This window comes from Lepisma saccharinum, chromosome 2 (assembly GCF_977018435.1).
Source record: "Lepisma saccharinum chromosome 2, izLepSacc3.1, whole genome shotgun sequence".
Taxonomy (NCBI): domain Eukaryota; kingdom Metazoa; phylum Arthropoda; class Insecta; order Zygentoma; family Lepismatidae; genus Lepisma; species Lepisma saccharinum.
The window spans coordinates 82,509,104-82,523,276 of NC_139230.1; the positions used below are offsets into that span (position 1 = coordinate 82,509,104).

General features: G+C 35.2%; 1 protein-coding gene across 2 annotated transcripts in view; it reads right to left on the bottom strand.

The window, feature by feature from the left end:
* The window catches only part of Strip (striatin interacting protein), a 165,787-nt gene that overhangs the window by 46,508 nt on the left and 105,106 nt on the right, over window positions 1-14,173 (bottom strand). For both annotated transcript variants that reach the window (XM_083117463.1, XM_083117464.1), the window contains 2 exons: window positions 12,856-12,983; window positions 8,910-9,137 (listed from right to left, as the gene is read on the bottom strand). In XM_083117463.1, the coding sequence (XP_082973589.1) occupies window positions 8,910-9,137; window positions 12,856-12,983 (356 nt within the window). The remainder of the gene's footprint in view (window positions 1-8,909; window positions 9,138-12,855; window positions 12,984-14,173) is intronic.

Consider the following 14,173-nt stretch of genomic DNA (forward strand, 5'->3'; position numbering starts at 1 on the left):
CACATGGCACAGTGGTTCGGATTGCACTCTAAACTGTAGGTCCAGTCCCGATTAGCTTTTCTGTGTGTAAAATAGACTTAAAACTACAAATCAATGAATCAATTTTACAAATTAATTTCATTTAGATCATTCGGCGCCCAGGGCCGACTCCCATAGCCCCCTAGCTACAGTTCTCAACTTGATAAAAGTAAGAAAATTTTACGAAAAGTATTTTTATTTGACATAAAATTTGAAGTTGTGGGTGGTAATTGCCCCCTGCAGGTACACTTGGCCTTCGAAGTTTGCCCTCTTGCCCCCCTAGAAGTCATTTCCGTCCAAGGTTGGGGAAAGCAATGCCCCCTGCAACCGCCCCCTGTGGTTGCACCACTGGGCAGTACACAACTTGCATTTGTCGTACCTCCCTTGACGGACAGGAAGGGAAAATGACACCTCTTGCATTCCCTTAAGATGAAATGGGCCGATCCTTTGGCCTCAGGATCAGACAACAAGCACACTGTTGCCAAATCGAATCTCCCTAAATGCTGCCTTCCCTAGAGTTTGGACACAATGTAAGTGTGTGACTGAAATGTCTTTGTTCACCCTTCCCCCTCCACCAAAATGATAGTGGAAAATATACAACAGGACTCGGTCACCATTTTCTTCTTTGCTCATACATTTACGAAATCTTTCCAAGTTGAAGGGAATGAAAATAAGGGAAAATGGAAAAAAATTAAGAAGGGTTTGCCAAACTCCGCTATCCGATACTGGATAAGAACTGCACTTTTTCTTTAATGGAAAGTCATTTAGATTCCTAAGGAAATACCATTGGATCTAGTTATACATTATTTATAATCTGAAGTTTTTTCATGAAAGCTATATCATTTGGTTATCACAATGAAACTGAAATCGCACAAGCTAAAGTGATTATTTCTTTCTATGGGCAGATGGGCAATATTTTATTCATTGATGGTAAAATATTCTTGTCAAATCAAATGTTGAGGGGGAAGGGGTGAGGCAAATGTAAGAGAATAGTAAAAGCAAGAAAAGCTGAAGGCTGCTCCATCCAAGAAGTTGGCTTTCCTGTGGAAGAATTGCAAATATCCAGAAGTGGAGCAGCAGCTAAATTTTTATGTTAAGAATTTGCAGTGCCCAGAAAGTTACTTTCCATTATTTCTTGCATGACAGATACTGATGATATGCCTCCTGTGTGCTGGGAGGTGCATACTTGAATTCTACCAAAACAACGCCACTTTCCTCGATGTTGCAATAAGTTTCGATAGAAGGTGAAAAATCATAGGAAATCACAATTTCACTTTTATCCATGTTTTTATTATTATTGCTAAAGATTTTTAAACTGGCTGCCTAACCTTACCTATTTGCACAAAATTATGAAGTCAGAAGGTAGAAAACATGATAGTAAAAGTTTTACACCACAGAAACAATTTTTAATGAAATTGTTCATGATTTACTGAAAACACTGAAAAATATGTAGACATAATTAGTATTTACACCTGTTGATATATACATGTTATACACAATTACCATAATAAGTCACTGGCTTTTGATTTGCTTTATTTTTATTTTGCTTTTTGTGCCACTTCTGGCTAATTTGCAAAGATGGGGATGAGTGATGATATGATGAAATTGATGAATGGACACTCACAAACATCCAGGCCGAGATTCGAACCCGGGACCCCTGGTGTCATAGTGTGGTATGCTAACCACTCTGCCAAGGGGGCTGGCTATAAGTCACTGGCAATTGTTTGCGACAGTTTCTAACGTGGAAACTATTTTTGCAGAAGTTAGTTATTTTTCCATTATTTCTCCTGTGACCATTGATATGCCTCCTTGTGGCAGGAGGTGTTCAAATACTATGACAACAGTATACAAAACTATATAAGGGAGACTGACCAAACAATTTAGAAGAAAAAAATTGGAGCATGAAAGAGAAACATCGGCAATGATAACTCTGCAACTGTGTTTTATGAGCAGCTCTCGAGACAGGGTTAAACAATAGGGAAAAGTAAAAAAAGACATTCAAAAGGTTAAAAAGACAAGACAAAAATAAAAAAATCATAAAATTATCAAGGTGCCTATAATATCTTATAATCAAAATTTCCTGGCTTTTGCAGGCCAAGAAACAAAATTTTTCGAGACTGGATCTATGATCTATGGTGCAATTAATGTACACACGTTGCAAGATGAATTTGGACCTCATAACAAAAGCACAAAAAATACAGAAAATTCATGTGAAAAGCTATTATTAAGCTATTAGATACAGCAAAAAATGCATACATTAGTATGGAGTCACGTTGCCTTTAGTTTTGAGAACTATTTGGATGCACTTAGGCATGGAATCACTAAGACTTCGGAAGTAATTTAAGTCCATGTCAATGAACCACATTTTCTTTAGTTCTGTTTGGAGGGTCTGTAGGTTCTGAATTTTCTTCTATCCCAGGAATTGCTTCATACGATGCCAACAATTTTCAATTGGATTGAGATCGGGGCTATTCCCACGCCACTCTAACATCTATATCTCCATTAAGCCTTGTTTACATGATTATGAAAAACTAAATATGCTGACCAAGGCAGTAATTTATTTTATTAAAAACATAAACTAAACTTAACGTTTCAACCTTCTAGCAAGGTCTTCTTCAGACTCTGTATCAATTACAAATGTAACAAGATACAAAAACAGGGCATTATATATACACAAACATTACTCCCTCCAGACTATTAGAAAGTTGTTCTGGAACTTTCTAGCAGGTGGCTTTCACTTGTCAACTGTACTTTCACCTAAAAGGCTAAACATATTTACTTCCTTATAGAATGTGGTTGGACTTTTTATCTCACGCTCTATTTCCTTTATTATTCTTCCTTCTTCTCTCCTCTTTCTCTCTTGTCCTTTCCACTCTTTCTAACACTTTCTTCCATTATTTGTTTAACTTCAGTCCCCCATTCCAGTTCATTGTGTTTTCTTCACCTTTCTTCTCTATTTCCTTGGCTTCCTTCCATTTTCTCACTAGCATTCTCTTCTCCCTTCCTATCTGCTTAGCCTCATCCCACTCTATGTCATGTCCTGTTTCTCTCGTGTGTTTAAATATCGCATTTCTCTCTCTCTTAAAGGAGAGGGACTAGGATGGAAAGAAGAAAGGGGAGAAGAGGAAGAAGAGGAGGATACCAGAAGAAGAGTTGTTGTAATATAGAATGTAGACCTATCAAATGAAGAGGAAGCTTTTTTTTTTAACTAGGAAGAGGTTTCAAAGTTAAAGAAAGAAATGTAGATTATGAGGAAGTTATATATGACATTGAAGAAGCAGTGCTCCATATAAAAGAAGAACCAGCAAGAGACAAGATTAGAAGAAGAACAGCAGCCATACTGAAGAAATAAATGGGAAAACAAGGAAAAGTAAATAATTTGAGTCAAAAAGAAAGGGAAGGGATGAAGAAAATCAAGGCAAGAAATGATGTGGTGATAGAGCAGGCAGATAAAGGAGGAGCAATTGTGGTGATGGAAAGAGAATGGTACGAGAGGAAGTTGGAAGACCTAAAAAAAAAACGGATATGAGGAGATTTGTGGAACAGAAGAAGAACAAACTATAAAAGAAAGGGTCATACAAGACTGTAGGAGGAGTGGATTCAAGAAATGCATAAAGGAGACAGGAAGACTACCAAGTTTTAAGGGCTTTCCAAAGATACACAAAGAGGAGATAAAGCTAAGACCAGTAATGAACTGCAGAAACAATATTTTGGAACCCTTGGAAAAGAAATTAAAGAAAGTTATTGAAGTGTTTGTAACAAAGGAAGAAAGCAGAGCAGTTAAGAACAGTGAACAAGTAGTAGACCTCATAAAAGGACTTAAGTTAAATGAGATGAAGACGACAATGTTTAGCTTAGACTTAAAAATATGTTCCCGAGCATCAACAGGGGACACGTTTTGGACATTATTAAAAAGAGAATGGGACAAGAAATTATAGGAGAATGGGATAGTGAAAGGGTAGTGAAGGCACTGGAAACCACTTGGAATAATGGTTACAGTATAATGGGAGATAAAATAATGTTAATGAGTGAAGGACTGAATATAGGTTCTAGCCTAAGCCCAGCATTGGCTGAATTGGTTATGAATGAATGGGATTGGATTGATTGATTTGGTGTTTTAAGTCCACTTTATGCACAGTAAGGCTAATCGGGACTGGACCTACAGTTTAAAGTGGGATCTGAACCACTATGTGCATCCACCGGGTATCGAACCTGGGACCCCTTGATTACAAGGTGAGGACGCTACCACTGCGCCATCAGGGAGGCCTCGAAATGAATGAATGGGAAAAGAAAGTGATAGAAAAAGGAGGTGACAAAATAATTCTGTTTTGCAGATATGTGGACGATTGTTTTGGCATATGGAAGGGAACGAAGAGGAAAACTCGACATTCTTGCCAAATAAATAAAAGATGAAGAAAGAGGGATATTATTGGAACTTGAAATAGAAGAAGACAAGTTAAGCTACCTTGATATATTGATGAAAAGGAAGAGAGGAGAAGAAATTGAAACCGCTTGGCATCAGAAGAAGTGTGCAGCAGGGGTATTCTGTCACCAAAGAAGTGATGTAAGTGAGGTGACAAAAAGAAATTTCATAAAGAATATGGAGGACAGAATAAAGAAAATATGCACGAAGGAATGTGTAAAAGAAGGCAAAATAAATAGCCTATGGAAACAGCTGGAAAAGAATGGCTATGAGAAGCAAGATAGACTGGACATAAACATTAGAAGGAAGAAAAGAGGAACTGGAGAATTGGAAGAGAAAGAAAAAGAGGAAGAGAAAGAAAAAGAGAGAAGGTTTGGAATAAGGAGTATGGGGAAGGGCACAGAAAAGATATGCAAAGTGCTTAGGAAAGCGGGAATTAAAACTTACAGGAAGGGCGGGAGGGAGAAGCATCTTAGGAATAGCGAAGAATGCAAACAAGAAAAAGGAAAACAGAGAAGAGGAAGGGATTATCTACGAAGTAAAATGTAAAGAATGTCAGAGTGTGTACATAGGAGAAATGAAAAAGAGACTGAAAGATAGGTTGAAACAACATAGGGATGATGTACGACTTAAGAGAGAGAGAAATGCAATATTTAAACACACGAGAGAAACAGGACATGACAGAGAGTGGGATGAGGCTAAGCAGATAGGAAGGGAGAAGAGAATGCTAGTGAGAAAATGGAATGAAGCCAAGGAAATGGAGAAGAAAGGTGAAGAAGACACAATGAACTGGAATGGGGGACTGAAGTTAAACAAATAATGGAAGAAGGTGTTAGAAAGAGTGGAAAGGACAAGAGAGAAAGAGGAGAGGAAAAGGAAGAAAATGAAGGAAAAAGAGCATGAGATATAAAGCCCAACCACATTACATATGGAAGTAAATATGTTTAGCCTTTTAGGTGAAAGTACAGTTGACAAGTGAAAGCCACCTGCTAGAAAGTTCCAGAACAACTTTCTAATAGTCTGGAGGGAGTAATGTTTTGTGTATATATAATGCCCTGTTTTTGTATCTTGTTACTTTTGGACTTGATACAGAGTCTGAAGAAGACCTTGCTAGAAGGTTGAAACGTTACGTTTAGTTTATGTTTATAATAAAATAAATTACTGCCTTGGTCAGCATATTTAGTTTTTCATCTATATCTGTTCTTCCTCAAGCCATTTCCTTATCTTCTTAGCCATGTGACAAGGAGCGTTATCATTAGATCTCGGATTTTAGGTTTTTTAACCTATTTTTTCCTTTGCAGGTAAATAAGAAATAACAAGTTATATCTGCATTTCATTAAAAAAGGAAACAACTGACGAAGTTTTATAGTGCCTAAAATAACCTATTTTGGTTGTTAGAACCTATTTTAGGTTTATGTGCCTAATTAAACCTTTTTTTTAGGTTTTACAGGATCTTTATATCTCGCAGAGGTATTTACTAAGTTTGGTGATGAAATAATTCAATGACTAGCATGTTTGACATATGTTTTCTGTCGATTTCCCTCCCTCCAAGTATATGATGTTTATCAAATCATTAAACAAAACAAAAAATGTCTGATGTCACTGTTATCTGCAGGTAACAGTGACGTCAGAAAGAGGACAGTTCACCCCCTACTTTTTACACCTGCACTATAGACTCTTAATTCTAAGCCTTGCCTACTAAGATAAAGTAAACTGTCCTTGCCCTCCCCCCTCTCCCCATTCTCAGGTTTGGCACCCAATCGTCTCTACTGCCTGCACAGTCCCAAGTGCAAACTTTTGATCTGTGTGGCCTTGCTCACTTTCGCGTCAGTTTGGTCCTTTTTGGCATTCACGCCTTGTGAAGTAATATTTCAGCATTCAAATTTGCACTACTGACTATGTTTTTGTTGAAAGATAATTTTCAGCACATGAAATGATCCTCACAGACAAAAGGTGGAGTTTGAGTGTGGATATCGCAAAAAGATTCATGGTGGTCACAATTCCTGGTTTTCAAGGTGAACTTTCCAAAACTTCAAGGATACAAGCAGATGTTTTCTCTATTCCAACCTTACGTATTACAGACTCTCACCCTCCCTTCCACACACTAAAATATTGACAATATAAAGGGTTTATTTGATTCCAATGTACCAAAATATTTACCTAATCAACTTCCAGACATATTATTTTGTAATAATCTTCCATCTATCAGATAGATTGTTCTGTAAAAGACACTAACAAAGTAAACGGATTGAGAAAATTTAGTTTTATTTTCCATGTAGCTTTCTTTTCCATCCTCAAAAAAATGAATTAGATAAAAGCTAAACAGGGAAACTTACCTCAGAGCATTTATAAACATGTATAAATTTAATGGGATTTGGATTAATAAAAGTTGCAATTTTTCACGTCTACGGAGAAAAAAATGGGATGGGAAAACATCCGCTTCTACCTTATTTCATGTCTTGCCAAAATTCATGAATAATTTCCAGAGCCTATAATTCATGCATAATTTCCGGAACCAATAATTCATGTGTAATCCCGGAATTCCAAGTGAGTATCTACCCTGATATTGTGCAGCAAGTTATACATACCTAATTCATTTTTCATATCAACAAGTAATTTTTTCTAACAGCACAAGTGCAGTATTATAATAATTTGTGGATAATTTTGAAAATGATATAAAGAAATGAAAATTTGTTTTGAAAATTAATATTTGGTTATTATGGTTCTTGTGAAATTTTGTTTTATATCTAATGTATTTTTCAGAAATTTTGTACCAAATTAAGTCTTTCTGCAACCTATTTCAGGATTTTCAAGCCTAATTTAAGGTTTTTAGAACCTATTTTTGGATTTTTAGAGCCTATTTTAGGAACCTAAAAGCACACTTTTTAGAACCTAAAAATCCGAAGTCTAGTTATCATGCATGAAAATATCACACTTGTTGATCTGAAGCATATCCACTAAATGATCCTTAAGAACCATTCTGCATTCATCGTCACATTTTGCGGTAAAAAATATAAACCTGCCCTACCCTTTTCACCTGAAAAACACCCCCACACCATTAAAGAGTTGGGAGTGCCTAACGGTTGGAACTGTATACTTTGGGTCGTATCGATCTGAAGATGATGGACGTCGAACCTTAGCAGCTCCCATTCGGAACAGTTGGAATGAGCTTTCATTGGAAAACATGAAAACACAGCAATTTATCACACACACTACAGCAGAAAGTCACCCTTTCTGCGTCAATTAACAATATGAGATGAAATGAACTCACTTATCAGCAGTGATACACTGTTGCCAGATACGTTCATGCAGAAACAATTCCGTGTTCAAAACAAAACAACACTAGATACAAGGCTACAAAGTGATAGACTGATAACTACGGCAGATTTCACGAGGTCCAAAGTCATTTTGCGGCAGGTGTACATGGCATAGTGTGTGAGAAAGTCACTATATGTTAGCTAAACATCAGACCTATAATCTCACTTAACTAAGTTTTAGAAAAGGTAACAATGGGAAGAGAAACTAAATGGTAATTGATTATTGGGAAGGGGGAAGGAACCAAGTATCAGAGATGAGTTTCTATGTAACATGTGAAATGTATGGACTATGAATGGTGAATATGAAGGCATAACTAATGTACTGGATCAGTGTCTATAAATTGTATATCCTTACATGATAAAATACAAATCCAGTTTTATATCAGTACATCCAAAATACCTACTCTATATTTTTAGGAGTAATATCCTTCTAGCTACTTAATAAGTAGAACATATTGTACATACAAATAACTCACACTAAAAACTCATTTATCCAAATAAATTAAATTAATTATAATACAGAATACATTGTATTAAAGGTAAAAGGACCTTCACGTCTTTCTGGCTACACTGTGATGTACCAACAGGCATCTTCAATAGTCTGTGTTTCTACTTTGTGAACATGCAGCCAGATCATGATATAGGAACAACTTTATATTTGTGGTAAGTGTTTATTGTCTCCTACCTCTCACATTTTTGTTTATCTGCCCTTTTGGCACTTTTCCTCATTGTATTCCTGTATATTGTATTAAACATGTACTGTAGTGACAAGAGTGTTATGATTTATTACATTTCATGGTAACCAATGTAGTTTACATACAGTGAAAACTAAAACTAATATTACCATAGATAGACTGTAGATATTGTTAAAAAAATTCACCATTTCTGAAGCCTTCTCACTATTGATACAATGTTCTGAATAATGTTATTAAAAGAGTTATAGAATATATTATGCATACAATGGTATATCAAGTGAAATCACTTGTGTATGCTCTTAAATATTATTTATAGTGAGGGAAAAACGTTTGTGTACTTTTAAAATTTATTAAAAATGTTTTCACATAAATTGGACTTCCAAAAAATAAACGAGTTTTTAGTGTGCCTGCATACAAAAACACTGAGAACTTAATCTAACAAAATATATTACTTACGTGTTCTTTGCACCCACATATGCCATTATGTTTTGGTTAAAAAATTTCAGTACCAAAGGTATGCAATTGGCAAATACTAAATGTTGGGACATAAATTCAAACTGGTAAACATGGTTTATCTTAAAATGTTTCAAAAGTAGCAAAATAATGGCAGATACAGCCTTTACAATGATTTCTTTATGCCTATTTACATCAATTCCAAGCTTCATTGATTGCAACACAGTCATTCTGAAATAAAAAATTGTAATAAGAACATGCTGCTGCTGTAAACAACACTAAGTTAATGTGCCCTAGGGTGCCACATATTATGCACTTAAGACACCCTAGAGAATTGTAAAATTAACACCACAGATAAAATTTATAAACCATGAAATGAATCAGATACAGACTAACACTACAGGCATGATAATTTTGTCCAAGACACATTTTCAATGAGAAAGTTTTGCTTACTTTTTCTTCACAATATATTGTGAAAAGTACTTAATTTTTATTAGGGATGGGTATGTTATCTGTATAGGCTGATATAAGCACACACAGTGGCAGTGATTGAGTGTCAAAACTGGGGGCCAAGAACTGAAAACTGAAGGGGGGCAGGAACAGTTTACTTTTTCTTGGTAGACAAGGTGAGCATTGAGAGACCATAGTGCGTGGCAATAGTGGGGGGAGGGGGGGGGTGGCAAATCACAAATCGCTGCCACTGCTGGTGTATCAGTAAAATTGCTGATAATTTTACTGATCTGATATTTCTATAAATAATCTATAACTTTGTGCCAATATTTTTATGAATATAAAGATATAATGCATACATTCTGATTTTGCAAATATCTAAGTACACAGTTGTTTTTAAGGCAAAAATCATTATATAGTTACCTAATTACATGCATTAGGAAGCGTCTTTCAGTTGCTTCGTGGAACATTGGGAATTTTATATCACAATGGCAGAATGTTGGTTATTGGTAGGGGCATGCATATTTTGTTTGACAAAAACACGAAATGTGAAATAACACATTGTAGTGTTAATTTTTCATGTTTTTGAAAGGTGTGAGGTGCACTTTGATAACATGTTTTGTCACTATATGATGAAAAATAAACTGCACAATGTGAAATAAACTCAAACACAAAATTTAGGGTTACTTTAACAACGCGACACCTTTTGAGGTCTGGATTATCCTGCAAGTTATGCAAATCACGGAAAATGAATTAATTCTGCTATAAATATTTGAGAAGCAAAAATGGACTCCTTTACACAGGAATAAACTTAATATTCTGATAACTATATAAGTATGCTATCAGAAGTGAAATGTTAATTTTGTGTAATAAGTATAGTTAAATCAAATTTAGGTTTTTATTCACCATTTTAACATCAAAATGCCATTTTATATACTACTGCTTTTCATCCAAAATATGCCAAGTTTTTGTACCGAAATCTTCATCTTTTATTTACCATAAGTATGTGGCTCTAGTTATCGGTATCAGTAAATTTTATGAGTACTTTGTTGGTATCAGCAAAAATTTCATATCAGTCCAAGCCAAATTCTTATATTAGCATGCCCTACATGCAAAATATGTGAAATTAAAATAAGAATAAAAACTATTATTTAATATCAACAAAATATTCCAACATTACTTAGGGCACCATAAAAGATACTAATACACTAACAGTGGGGAAGGGGCAAAAATATCCTAAAATACTAAGAGCACCAGAGAAAAATTCTGATATACTAAGGGTGTCATGAACAGAAACAGTTGGGGAACTGCTGATCACAGTACAAACTTTGGCATTAGCCCTTTAGTGCATTAGTAAAGACTTGTATAGAAACTTTGTCTGAACAATTTTTTGGAACCTGGTTCTACATTTCAGATTTATAGTTGCAAAGGAAAATTTAGAATCTGGAACACTTACCGAGTGAATTTTAAAAATAAGCACTTTGTGTGTATAACAAATCATGAACATCATGTATGTCTTGTTGTGTTGTCATGAATTTAATTGCTACATCTATTAACTTTTAAAACTTGAAACCTGTGTTAATTGAGTGGCTCGGGAGTAAAACTTAGTAACACACAAAAGTACGAAACCGAGAAAAATGAGGTTAATGTTAGTTCATTACATTGTAGCTTATGGGTTACACAGATGTTTCCATGCATTTCTAACAATTACAGGCTACTAAAGGAATTTAATTTACTATTGTATAGCAACTGGTGACTGTGCAATAACTGAATTCAATGTTAAATTAATTTTGAACGGAGTGTGGATTATCAAATTTTACTCCTGAGCCACTCAATTATTGTGTATGCAGTGATCTGCGAAGAATGTATAATTTCACAAATGTTTCAAAATATTTTGGATGGTTTCTTCAAGATAAAAATTCAGGTATATATTAATGAATCTCCACAAATATTTACTGCATGTGGACAAAATCAGCTCTTAGAATTAACAAGAATTTAGTTACAGGCATTTTTTTAATTAAAATATGACCAGGATTGTTTCCCCCTTCCAAAAGATCATATTGAAAAAAAAAATGAAAAATTTAATAAGTAGAATATTTTATAATTCAGTTTGGGATTCCAAGAATTTAAAAAATTAAGAAACATAAGATTTAATAAATTATTTTAAAAATGTACTTCTTGCTTACTTTTAAAGGAAGGCTTCAGTTTCATATATTTATGCATTAGACTTGGGGCTGAATTAATTTTGAATTGATAATAATGCTCATACCCTTACTGGTTCGAATACTTGAAAACCTTAACATTCCAAGGTTGTTACAAATATTTACAAAGGTTCATATATTTTTAAGTATTCTGTTGAAATCATAACTTTTGATCTACCAGAAACAATACTGACATGTACTTAATCAAACTTAAAAATTTATACAACTTCCAGACTCAGCAAAAGTGCCACTTGTCATTCTACAGACCCTACGAGATGCTCAAGATCTGAAAAATTATCAGTTGGTATTGATGATTGAATTTGAAGAAATATCTTTCCAATATCAATGGTACATTCATAGATTGGTATATTATGCATATTAACCTTTTTCTCATAACCAATTTTTCTTTCAAGAAGTATTTAATCAAAAGGGGAATTGTGTACACATTCTTGATAAAATGGTGACCCCAAGTTCAAATGAATGTGTTGCTCCACAAAAAAAGACCACTGAATGCTACAGAGCATAATGTGACAAGGCATCAACTATTATGTTTTAATAAGCACATCTGTCTTTGTGTCTTGCTGTACATAAATAATATTTGACATTAATGTGGACATTTGGAATAGCATTTGGAAAGAATTTGGAATAACATAATTTCAAAAACAAATTCAATTACACTGAAAATTTCCCTTAATACCTTCTTAAGCAATGCAATATATGAAATTTGAAAATATTACAATTAAAAATACAACACTAATTATAATGAAAACACATTTCACATTAAACTGAAGTATCATGGTAAGTTAAGCAAACAAAGCAGATAATTTGGCTAATGATAATCTGAACATAACTGAGCAGTAGAACAAGACATTTATTTATTTTCTATGGTGATCTAACTTTATTTTTCATTTTAATTTACACTTACTGTAGCTTTGGTCAGAAAAAGTTCATGAGAACTTGAAAAACAATGCTAGCAACAAATAAACTTTTATTAGAACACACAAAAGATGGGCTATTGTAGAAAATTGGTGACAAATACAGACTTCGCTGCGAATCAAACCTGAATCTCTTGCATACCATTCTGCTGCTGTACCAACCCAATACTGGTTCTGCCAGACATTGCACTATGTTGTTTTACTGAGTGGAAATGGTTCCATCTGCTGAGAGTGCAATATGATCTATTGCTCAGTAGCTCAACTGGTATAGCAATCACAGTATAGTATGCCAGATTTCAGTTCTGGTTGAGTTGCAATAATAATAATAATAATAATAATAATAATAATAATAAATAAACTTACGGCATCTCTTCAGGCAAAACATCTGCCATAATATTGATGGAATCAGTTTTAGCTTTTGAGGTAGGAGCTGCAGCTAATAAAATTTTAAGAAGAGCTATCATGTACTGAGGTAAACTGGGAAGCATGGCCTGTTGAAAGAAAATAATACAATTACTACACAATTAGCCAACAACTGCATGTAGGCTAGTTTACTATCTTCACCATATAACAAATATTAGGGAAAGGATAAATGAATAAGGTGGTGAGAGATTATCAGCTGATAACGGGATCTGCTATTTAGTACATTTAAGAATCCGATATACCATATTTACGCGAGTATAATGGGATCTGCTATTTAGTACATTTAAGAATCCGATATACCGTATTTACGCGAGTATAATGCATGTGCATGTATAATGCGCACCCTCGTTTTTGATGGGGAAAAGCAAAAAAAAAAAAAACCTTTATATAATGCGCTGAAAAACATGCTTTTTGCACTCGTTTTATTCACACTCATTCCCTTCACGAGTGCTTCAAGTGGGTATGATCTACAAATAGACACCACCACACCACGCTTGAGTGATATCCAATAGAACTTGATCTCTGCCCTCCCCTCCCTCCAAGCATGCCAATGTTACCCTGCACCTGACAGCTGCTACCCAACGTGCCAGGCTTGTTTTGCCATTGTGATTCCGCTTGCTCGTGGATACGTGAGAAGAGAAGATCGAATATGCTTGGATGTTATTTTAAATCGACCTTGACTTGTTTCCTTGTCCTAAGAGCTACTGACAACTCTTGTGGGGGGGACAGTCCGAAATGACTGCTGGAATTGCAGTCTTCGTCAATGTGTATGGCAGGTCAAGCTCTTTCATCGATAAATACATCACCTTGAGAAATGAGAGATAAGATCGCAGGAATGTTCCAAAATACAGATGCGTGGCGCCTGGAAATCTCGGCCCATCTGTCTGTCTGACCTACAGTTCAGCAGATTCCCATGAGTGAGCAACTCTTGGCCTTGTAGCCGACAACTTCCGGTATGCGCTTTCATTCAAAACGTGTTCTTTGTTCCCTGTAACACTTCATAAAAAAGCAAAACTGTTAGAGATAATCTAAGCCACGTAAGCCAACTAAAGATCGTGAATCCACTTAATGCGTTGTCATCCAGGTTTCCGCAAAAATTTACTACGATCTTACATGCATCATAACTCCCATTTCCCACTTCATACATTTTCCTAACTGAGCCGATGTCATAATGTTTGCCAAAAAAGTGTTCCCTTGGCTGAGTGCCTTCTCCCTCCCTTCCTATCAGCAAATGGGGGGGGGGGATTGTTTCAGCCAT